Below are 11,459 nucleotides of genomic sequence, written 5' to 3'. Positions count from 1 at the left end.
GTCATGACACGTCATCTTCAATATTCAGACTCAGTTTTTTCCCAATACAAATATGTTTTATGTGATTACCTTATTAATGACATAATTACCTTATATGTTACCAATGATCTAGAATGTGGCTGGATATTTTAAAATTTGTAATTGTGATTAGTTAATACCAGTGTTGTGTAAACGATGAACTTGAGTAATTCATGTTAGCCAACTTGTATTAACTTTTTGAAAGGTCTTAATAAGTTACTAATTACTTATATTTATTTTTGAGATTTTTAACATCAAACTGAAAAGTAGCTTTCTAATAATTCAGATAGAAAAGATAGTCACTTATAACATATTTATCACATAAGTGAATTAAAAAGAAAAAATAAAGAAAATACAGATGATTTTTTTTTTCCAAAAAGAATATAATCAAGACAAATTCTCTCAATGACAAACTTAAAACAATTGTCTGAAAATCAAATCCGATTCACCAATTAAAAATAAAATGGCAAAAACAAAACATAACAAAACCAAACGCATCTGAAGGTGACTAAGTGACAATTATCAATCTTTACATACTAACGAGAGCAGCTCGGTGCACAAAGCATTTCGCGTTCATGCAGGGTCCGGAAAAGGGCAACATCCTAATGGGGTGTGATGTAGGCAGCCTACCCTAATGCGAGCATCAGTGGCTGATTCCACCGCTCAAACCCGTAACTTATAGATTACACGGAGATAAATTGACCGTTACTCCAAGGCTCACCTTTCATCTTTTACATACTAAACATATATATAAATATTTGGATTTGATATAAACACATAATCAATACTATTAGACAAAAGGGCCATTGCCAACCACTTTCTTCTTTCATTATTATTAATAAGCAATAATTTTCTTTTGGATTGTTGTATCATCCATTGTTTACTCTTCTTGTTTTGGGCCTGTAGGCCCACTAATCTGACCCGAAGACCCATTAGTCTGACCCGAAGGCTTGTAATATCCAGTGACCGGGTCTGGTACCCATGATGATGACTCTGAAGTTGCCCTCTCTTCCTCTTGTTTTCCTTTACTCTTTAAAGTCCTTTTTGTAGACTCTGTTTCTGCTTGTGATACTGCTGCACCATACCCTCTCCTACAAAAAACAAGATTTCTCAACAATATATTTTTACTAATTTCAAAGCAGCATTAGATATATAAGGATAATCCGATACACTAAGCTCCCGTTATACGTGGGATCCGGAGAAGGGCCGCACCACAAGAGTCTATCGTACACAACCTTACCCTGCATTTCTGCAAGAGGCTGTTAAAGTAGCATTCAAGGGCGGAGCCATAGTATTAGTTGCCGGTTCGGCCGAACCTAGTGGATTTTGTTCAAACCCTGTATTTGTATTGAGAAATCCAATGAATATGTATAAATTATTAATTTAGAACCTAGTAACTTAAAAGGATTATAATCCCGAACCCATAAGGTTCAAATTATAGCTCTGTCTCTGGTAGCATTAGATATTGCAGATTTAAAATTCTAAATTTTGCCCCAACATAAATATAGAATTAAACTTATATATACTGACATTATAGGCGAATGCAACATATCAGTACCAGGCAGTGGCGGAGGTCGGATCTTCACGAAGGGGGTTCAAAAAAAATTGTATCTTGTGGGAATTGAACTCATAACCTTATGTAGATTTTGAACCCCCTTGACCACTAAACTATACTTTTGGATTGCGTTAAGGGGGTTCAAAACTTAATATATAGAGGTAAAAAACAGATTTTGCCTTATATATACAGTGTATTTTTTCGGCGAAGGGGGTTCGCCCCCCTAAATCCGCCCCTGGTACCAGGTACTTTCGACGCATAGCATAAATTTATGTGTAATTTGTAAGAATTCACTATAATTGCAACAAATAGTAAAGACGAATTCATAGCTTTAAAAATACAATGAGTTCAATGTTAAAAGTCTTAAAGATTGAACTCATAAAGTTTAAATCCTGAATTCGCCTCTCGATAACATTACACTTTTACTGGTTGTGATAAGTTATTTACTATCTTTAGGTGTTAGCAATCATAGAAATTTACATATAATTAACTTTCAAGTGACTTGATAGTGTGAAAAATTATCATATAGAGTTGAAAATTCATATATCTCTAAAATAATAGTGTGATACTCCCAATTTATGTGACACTTATGTGGCTTCTTGAGAATCAATTTTACTTATCTTTGTAGCTAAATTGGATTAGATGAACTCCATATTGTAAAATTAAAATATAAACGTTCAAAAATTATACGAAAAGTACTATAAGCTATAATTCTTCACATATCAATACGATTAAAAATATATCTTAATATTGAGCAAAGTTCATATAATTTGAATCTTGAAAAGCGAAAAGAGCTACGTAAATTGGAATAGAGAAAATATGAATAAGTACTCGAAGATCGAACTCACCTGGTAATGAGACAAAAGGAAAGCCTAGTTTTGGAGAGTATTCCTGTCATATTTCCAGCCATTTTGATTAAAAGTAAATTTCAAAACTTGTTAATACTAATAAAAGTATTGGTGAAATATTTCGAGTTTTAGAGAAACACAAGCCAAAAGTTGCTTTATATAAGAAATGAATAGTCAAAAAGTGGAAATATTGGTGAAGCCGTGTAGGGCAATTTTATGATTGAGTCCACTTGGTCATCCTTGAACAAGAACCATCCACGTTGCAATATTCTATAGAAGCATTATACTTTAATTCCTAATATGGTAATAGAATAATATGAAGAAACTTCCTAGAGGAAGACGTGTAAGAAAAGCCAAAAAAAGAAGAGCGTTTTGGTAATTTGAAAAGAACGTGAAATTATAGTTAAATCTTGGCTCCATAATATATTGGAGTTCCAGTATAATATATTGATCTAGTATAATATGTTGAAAGTTCATACACATAGTGCTCCAATCTCCAGTATATTATGCTGGAACTTTCCACGTGTTGGAGTTCCAGCATAATATGCTGGAAATTCATATACAGGTGCGCCGATCTCCAATATTATGCTGGACCGATCCATGTTGCAGCAAAATAGTGACTATTTTTCAATAACCTTGCAAACGCTACTATTTTTTTAACTTGGCTCGTGCTATTAATGTATTGAAAGGTTACCGCCTTTGGCCTTTCTTGTAATCACGACGTACTTGTGCCCAGTGGCGGAGGCAGGATTTTCACGAAGGGGGTTCAAAAAAAAAATTGTAGCTAGTGAGAATTGAACTTATGACCTTATGTAATTTTGAGCCCCCTTGACCACTAAACTACACTTTTGGATTGTGTTAAGGGGGTTCAGAACTTAATATATAAAGGTAAAAAACAGATTTTACCTTAGGTGAAGGAGGTTCAGGTGAACCCCTTGCGCCCCCTAAATCCTACTAACGTGTACCCCGCATATGATGTATAAAAGTTGTTGAAAGCATACAATAAATAAATGTCCTATTATAATACTTTAAATTTTTTAAATAAGGTGATCACACAATTTAATACTCATATAATAGTAAAGCAGATAAAATTATAAGTTCAAGTCATACCATCACTCGTTAACAAAATATTTCTACATGTTTCGTCCAACAAAAAAAAATTATATCGCACGTGAGGAAGATATGCTACAATTACAAATATAAGATAAATATATAAATATCTACATGTTTCCAAAAAAAAAAAATTATATCGCACATGAGGAAGATATGCAACAAATATAAGATAAATATATAAATAAAGTACGTCATCTCTCGTAGTTTAAACATTTTGAATGAAGAATAGCAATAGAAATTCCCAAAGATAATTGTAGTAATGGTTCAAACATGTGCCGCAAGCTTAATTTTTTCGACGAACTCAAAAGAATATCCACCTTAATAACTAATGAATTACAAGGTACAACCCACTAGAACAAGAGGGGGGGGGGGGGGGAGAGAAGAAAAAGAGAAAAAGAAGTCACAAATAAGAAAGTGAAATATTGCAGATTATAGAGTATCCGAAATTTCAAATAATCTTTTTTCCTACGCCGGACAAAAATAGTTCCTAGCAACTGTCTGCCTTCCCACATCTAAATCCCAAAATCGAGTTGTTTCACTAGTTTTTTCCTGTCACTCGGTAGTAATTTGGTTGCGTACTCAGACGGGGCAAGGTGGAACATCAAGAGTAATACCAGCTTGGATTTGGCCCCAACCAATAAGACGCCAGTGCTTCTCGATTCTCCGGCTAAGAGCAATTTTCTCACCTTTGCTGGTACACACTGGTGATGTCAATTGCAGTTTTGCAAATACATTCTTGACAGCGACAACACGAGCGCCGGTTGACATAGACCCTATGTTTAACATGAGGATTTCTCCCTTAGCCAACTTCGAGACTTTACCCTGCCTTTCTGAGTCCTTTGTTCTCACTCCCAGAAGACGGCGGAGCAAAAAGAAATTTACCTGCATTACAAAGTGATGTCATTTGGAAGAAGAATAGAAGTCATGCTCTTTCTGTTCTAAGAAGTGTTATCTAAGTGAAATTACCTCCAGCTCAACAAACACTTCAGGAAGTGATCCAACCTCTCCAAGAACCTGCCCCACTAATCGGTCAGCACGAGTCAGTGTTGGATCCATAGTTGTTCCAACTCCAATGAGGCCTCCGGGCACAGCAAATTGTAGTTCATTTTGCTCAGCAAACAATGACACTATTCTTGAATATATTGGGGTACACTTAATGTTGCCACTCTCATCCTTGACAACAATACCAGGACGAACCTCAATGAGTTGATTTACCTTTAGGACACCCTGCAGAAAAAAGTTTACTTTCTCATTTGACAATCCATCTTCCAATCAAATTTTCATCTCTATATGAAGGTTAGCATAAGCATCGGGTAGAAACAAAAGAACATCTATTGGGTTAGTAATTTGTGCCCTTGGTCAATTAACATGAACCGCAAAAGAAGAGAAGGTGTGCCTGTAGCATTTGTTTGCTTTATGGAATATAAGAACATACCTTCAGTATACTGCCACCAGCAACACCACCTCTGATATCATCAACTTCAAAACCAGGTTTGTTAACATCAAATGATCGGATGACTATCATATTTGGTGGTGAAATGAAATTCCTTTCAGGAATGGGAATTTTCTTCACAATATATTCAGCCACAACATCAATGTTGTACTTCAGTTGCGCAGAGATTGGTACAACTGGGGCACCATCAGCAACAGTTCCCTGAACAAGGTTTGAAGTAAGGTCTAGTGAAACAGCCTTAAGATCAAGCACAGAAACAGTGAAGAGGTAAACCAATTACACTAACCTGAATAAACTTCTGAATTGCCTCGTGCTGATTAATGGCAACATTTTCCTGAACTAGATCAACCTTATTTTGGAGAATTATTATGTGCTGGAGGCGCATAATTTCAACAGCAGCTAAATGTTCAGAAGTCTGAGGTTGGGGACAGCTCTCATTTGCAGCAATTAGAAGTAAAGCTCCATCCATAATTGCAGCTCCATTAAGCATCGTAGCCATGAGAATATCATGACCCTGCAGAAAATTTCACAATACAAAAGCATTCTATATCAGGAAATTAAATGTCTTAATTTGACAGGCATAAATCAGAGTAGAACCTAGGTAATTGGCAGAAGACTAGATGTAAGGGAAGTGTTTACAGATTGATAGATTGCAAAAGAATAGTGCAGAGACTGGCAAAAGAACATAAGTGGATAATGTAAATACTATCTTTTTAAGTTTCCACAAAGGTAAAGGATTAAAAAGAATCCTACAGATCAGACAATAGACAAGTCGGGTTTTGGAGTCTATTTTGTAAAATTGTAACGGTTCCATATTTCCAAAAGTGATGGAAGTTACGAAAACAAAGTAGTTTCACTTAGTATTGAAAGTACCTACGAATACAATAACATGAAAGTAATCTGCCTAAGAAAGAATCTCTCCACATAAACGAATGAGGTAAAAAGCTCTACTGCATGCTCACAGGCTTATACATCCAAAAAAAACTGAGATCATAAAAAAACATTTGCAGATTCTCAGGGAGGTAATAAATGCAGATATGAGATTCACCAACTATTCTTTAGATAAAGACCAACATAACTGAACCTGCTCATTCCTAGAAAAGGCATTCCAGTTCTGAAGACAAAGACTAAATAGGAGCCAGAAACTTTCTCCTTTCGTATAGGCAATTTTTTTATATCTGAGAAGCCCTCAAGTACCAGTGGCACATGGTTAGGAACTCGGTCAAGAATGGGTCAGCCCCTCTACCCTTCTCCATTTAAATATCAGGCTTTTGTCTGTGGCAGGGCTCGAACCCGTGATGTTCCCCTAAGCCACACATCACGCGCTAAGCTCTTACCACTAGATTAAAGCCCAAGAGGAAATTAAGAGCCAGAAACTAAGGGAAACAAAATTTCCTAGTCTTTCGTTAAATCCAAGACAGGGCTACTCGGAACTGCAAGTAGCATGAATGCTAAAGATGTGACAGAACATGGAGAACTTCAGAAAATAAAACAGTAGTGGTCCATTTAAAGATATTTTGATACCTTCATTTTGGTGTATTACCTAAATTATGCAGCTTAAGATTTTCATTGGAATAATCATATCCGCATGAGATCAGACACACATATCATCCTCTCTAGCGACCCAATACTGAAGTAAAAATGGCTGTAATATATACCATAAATGGTAGGTGAGAAACTTACAGGACAATCAACAAACGATACATGTCTCAGCAATTTCATCCTACAGTTCTCGAAACCAGGGACATCACACATTGGACTGTCTTCTTTTCCACTTCCGTATGCCCTGAAAAAGGATATTGTTACAACACAAAAGCAACCAAATGAGCACAAGAATCAGTTCCATCTCAATTTCAAGTACTTACTTGTAGCACATGGGTCTAGGGCAGCGATCTTCTTCACATTTATATATCTTAGCATTAGCATATCCAAGCTTAATTGTGATGTTTCTTTCTAGCTCATTTTTAAAACGAACAGTCTGCATAAATATGGCAAGGCAGATAATTAGTTTCCTTCTAGAGGACAATAGACTCCGAGGTTGCCCCAATCAGTTATGTGCTTAACTTTTAAAATTTTCATAGCATGAGTTCTTCATGACAAATGCAGTGAGATCAAAATAGGTCCACATAATCAGACAAAACTGTCTTGATGGTCAACTTATCAAGGCAATCAATTGAGAACGAGCCACAAACACATACATTATCAATGAACTCAAAAGCTGATTATTCCAGATAACTTTCCCATAATCATGAGGTTCAACCTCATGCCATAATATAGGCTGCGCAGAATTCTTTGTCACCATACTAGATTAACTATATTCCATCTCAACCCAAAAAAGAGGACAAACCTTGAAAACTTAGTTTTTTTTACCAACCTTGAAATACTTAAGTAAAAATGTGCAAGCTACAAATAGTAGTAAACTGGGCCTAGGCATTTAAAACATCTCAAAATGGTCTATCCATAAATTCAAAAGTAATATAAGGACATGTATTTACAGTTACAAAGATCAACATCTTGGTATATTTTGATAAGAAAGATCAACATATTGCTTGATTTATAACTAAAGTGAAACTGATAAGAAAGAAGACATACTTAAGTGAAGGTCCAGATTGCAAAACAAAAGCCTACCTGCACTCCAGATATAGCTTTTACAACCGTTGACTTTCCATGAGCCACATGGCCAATTGTACCTGAGGAATGAAACTTAATTCAGGCTGATGCTAGAAATGTGTAGAAGTGTTTCTCAAAGAAACCATAAAAACCTAATAAGAGTCCAATACAGAAATACGTCCGCAAAGAGGGTTCAAGTGTTCAATAGTGATTAGTTTACCAATATTTATTGTAGCCTGACGAGAAATAACCTCTGGTGAAAGTGGATGCAGCTTTGTTACATCCAACTTGCTCAGGTCCTGCTCCATCAGCCCTTTTTTAGACATTTTTTAGCTGCTCTTTGATACTTCTTCAGATGTCAGTAATTTCAAGTCTGGAATTGGAAACAAAACAAAGAAATCATGCAACAGTGACTAGCGACAGACAATCGGCAACATACGAACAAACCCAAGGCATGGAGTTTTACACACATAGTAGTTTAATCACTAAAAGTTGTTTCATCAGATGGAGAACTATCAGGTACCTCATTGTTATTACTTGTCCTTTTTTATTCTTGCGATCTTATTTTTACTCGAAAGAACTGTTCTCTTCATTTACAATTTGAGGTGATCTATCATCTGATAGGTTCTCATTCTGGAGCATAGAAATTGTAGAACCTTGCTAACCAGTAAACAAACTCCACCGTGAACTACCCCAGCAAGAGAGAGACTCATCAACAGATTCTAGCTTTCCTATCATCTTCAATTTACAGTATGCAGTTGAATTTAAAAAAACAAATACAGCTTCCATAAAGTTCATGCTCAACTGATACATAGAAGCCAGTATTACAATTTGCAAAGTCTAGCAAAAAGATTCCAAAAGAAGATTATCAGAAGCACCCAAGAGTCTAGCCTTGTGGTCAATCAAATGGGCGGAGAACCATGAGGTCTTAGGATCAAGTCCAAGCGGAGGCAACAAACACTAGATGATTTCTTCTCATTTGCCTAAGCATTGGTAGGTAGAGTTACTTGGTACCTGTACTAGCGGGAGGTAGCAGGTATCCGATGGAATAGTCTAGGAACGCGCAAGCTGGACTGGACACCACTACTATTTTATTTTATTTTTTTTAAAAAAAGTGTTTGCATACAGTAATGTGTAAATTTTTTCTTTAGGAATACAAAATAATTTCTTTTATGATGTAAACAAAATTAATTATAATAACAAAGCAAACAATTTGGATGATGCTTCATCCTTTTTTTCTTCCTCCTCCTACTACATCTTCTTCTTCTTCTTTTTTCATAAGTCATCTATTGTATATTCGTGTAGGGATAAGTGCAAAATTTAGATAACCCCTAACTTTAGATAATCCGTAATTTGCCATATAGATAAGTTTTTAGTATGAGAATGAATCAGATCCCAGATAAAAGGAAAGAAAGTATAAAGGATTAATATAGCCGATAAACAAAAATCCATTACATTGGCCGATAAAATGCTACGGATAAAATGGAATAGGATTAACGCATAGTTGACTAGTCATCCATTAGATTGTCTTCAATTTCGAAAATCATTAAACAAGGCAATTTCAGCTGCAGTTACTTCACAAATTACAAGCCAAAAACAAAGCTGACTCACAATCAGATAAAAGTATAACCACATGCTTCAATAAATCAACATAACGGATTTCAAGAGCTTAAAATTCACATAATTTTAGTAAAATACCAGTCCTAAAACCCTAATTCCTAAATCTCACCTCACCAGATATTTTAGCTCCAATAGAATTAGACTTGTCACGATTCATAGTAGAAATAAGAGCAAAACTAAATATAGATAAGCAAATATATTCAGATAGAATTTTTTTTTAAAAAAAAAAACTCACAAACTAAAAAAAACATTAAAAAAATAATTTTTTGAAGGTTATTTCTTATAATAAGAAATGAGAAATAGATACAGATGTAAACATGTTGGAGGTGATGCCACCGCCGGAGACGGCGGAGGGGGAGACTCACCGGAGGGAAGTGAATACGGCAGCGTGAGAAGTGTACTGGAGCTTCCAAAGGCCGAAAGAGAGAGAAAGTAGTGTGAATTTAGCTTAGGGATGAAGAAGATGATATTTACGTTATAGACCCATTACTATATATTAATTACACGAAGACCCCTCATTTTCTAGTTTTGTTGTTTTACTCCTGTATAGAACCGTCAATATGGGCTTGACCCGTTATGCCAGCCCAGCCCAGCCCGTAATTAGTAGGTTTGGGCTACAATTTTTGATACACCTAAAGGACACCAATGGCATCTAGGTCATTCACAAGATCTCAAGCCAAGGAACTAAAATGATACACCTCAAGGAACACCAATGGCATTTAGGTCATTCACAAGATCTCAAGCCAAGGAACTAAGGGATTTTCACCACTTCACCAAGCATCGGGATATCTTGGAAGCATTGGAAGACAATTGTCGAAGACCCTTGAAGGTATACAATGTTTTGAGGGTGGAGATCTTGGAGGAGCATGGAGACTTGGATGGTGACCGCGACCATGCCTACGTGGATGGTAATAGGCGCACCTGTGAGCCCCCTCGATGACTTGGAAGCAAGCATGTGGACCTAGGCCATGCTTGCCAATGATTGGAGACTGGGTTATAAGACTTCCCTTATAGGCATGGTAGTTAGTCCCACTAGGGGTACTTATGTCTTTATTACCTTATTCGGATCTAGTATAAGTAACATATGATTAGGTCATTTCTAGTTTAGCTTATCTTTGAATATTGAAGAATTGTGAGGAGCATGTGTTTTCAACTTGTTGATTCAAACGCTTGCAAGGTGTATTCACAAGAGGAATTCCATTCCTCTCGAGGGTAATCCTATAGTTTAGGTCTACTAAGTATTGTAATTTGTTGGGTAATTGATTATTTCAATTATTTGACAATTATCTCTTTGTTGGGTCTATTCTTAATTTCTATCTTGCCTTTAATTTCTTCAATTCCGTACTTAGATTCGTATCATTTGGTATCAAAGCTTGGATTAGTGTCTGTTTCTACATACACTAGCTAAGTATTTGATTTTATTTGAAAATCACAAAAAAAAAGTCTGTTCTTCATGTTCTTGAGTTGAATCTTTCATTTCTTGGATCTATATGCATAATAATGTTTGAAATTGATTGGGGTTTGTTCTCTATATTGAAATATATCAATTGAAGTTGATTTGAAGTTATTTGGGTGGCTACAAGTGAATTTGAAAAGTTTCTTGTTTTTCGAGTGCATTATCTTCATAAGTGGGTTCATGAAAAAAAAAGTACAATTTGATCCATTTGAGTTTATGTGATTCACGAAATTGATGTTAAAAATCATTGGGGTTTGATCTTAAGGTGATTCCCAAGTGAAATATGAAGTTTGAAGGTAATACGATTTGGATCAATTTGAAATTTCAAAATCGAGCCTAAAGTGAAGAAGAAGAAGAAGAAGAAGAAGAAGAAGAAGAAGCTGAAGTCCAAATTCGTGGAGCGAGAAAAAATTTCGTGGAGCTGGACTGACTTGAACCTTAGAAAATCAGAAATTTCATAGACACGTGGACACGAAATTACACCACCCCAGCCTACCCGTGGCCACGAAAAATAAATCGGGGACACAATTTTCTCTGGCTCAATTTTTGTGTTCTTCTTATTCCTAGTTGTTTTCTTTGATTATTCTTATCTAGTTAACACTAATAATTAGTCCTAATCTGTTAATCTAGTTGTTGCGTCTATATCTTCATTTCGTGCCAATTATTTTGTGATTTTCTCATTGATTACGTTGTTAATTGTTTGACTCATGTCCGTTTGCTTTTATTATGCCTTTCTTTCGTGTCAATATAAACTCCACTCTAACCCCAAAGTGGAAGGTTCTTCTT

At 35.7% G+C, this 11,459-nt stretch overlaps 1 protein-coding gene and 1 long non-coding RNA gene across 2 annotated transcripts; both read right to left on the bottom strand.

Moving 5' to 3' along the window:
- Positions 1-441: 441 nt before the first annotated feature.
- Positions 442-2,547, bottom strand: LOC104220181 (uncharacterized). Its single transcript, XR_011402967.1, has 2 exons — positions 2,422-2,547; positions 442-1,109 (listed from the first exon to the last, which is right to left on the bottom strand). It is a non-coding gene; the product is annotated as an uncharacterized lncRNA (long non-coding RNA).
- A 1,199-nt stretch (positions 2,548-3,746) lies between these two features.
- On the bottom strand, positions 3,747-9,682 carry LOC104220173 (eukaryotic translation initiation factor 2 subunit gamma-like). The gene is made up of 9 exons (XM_009770992.2): positions 9,583-9,682; positions 7,818-7,970; positions 7,616-7,677; positions 6,853-6,965; positions 6,671-6,773; positions 5,274-5,501; positions 4,970-5,188; positions 4,501-4,761; positions 3,747-4,416 (listed from the first exon to the last, which is right to left on the bottom strand). The coding sequence occupies exons 2-9, from the start codon at positions 7,921-7,923 to the stop codon at positions 4,114-4,116; spliced, it is 1,395 nt and encodes a 464-aa protein (XP_009769294.1). The 5' UTR covers positions 7,924-7,970; positions 9,583-9,682; the 3' UTR covers positions 3,747-4,113.
- Positions 9,683-11,459: the final 1,777 nt, after the last annotated feature.

The sequence above is a fragment of the Nicotiana sylvestris genome, chromosome 10, assembly GCF_000393655.2.
Source record: "Nicotiana sylvestris chromosome 10, ASM39365v2, whole genome shotgun sequence".
NCBI classification, from domain to species: Eukaryota; Viridiplantae; Streptophyta; class Magnoliopsida; order Solanales; family Solanaceae; genus Nicotiana; species Nicotiana sylvestris.
This window is presented reverse-complemented; position numbering and strand designations above follow the sequence as displayed.

Bases quoted from the DNA above. Each gene is read 5' to 3' on its own strand.
- LOC104220173 (XM_009770992.2), bottom strand. From the start codon at position 7,923: ATGTCTAAAAAAGGGCTGATGGAGCAGGACCTGAGCAAGTTGGATGTA. The intron at 6,966-7,615 runs GTAGGCTTTTGT...ATATTTATGCAG, and splicing joins AAGCTATATCTGGAGTGCAG to ACTGTTCGTTTTAAAAATGA. The intron at 5,189-5,273 runs GTTAGTGTAATT...AACCTTGTTCAG, and splicing joins CAATTCAGAAGTTTATTCAG to GGAACTGTTGCTGATGGTGC.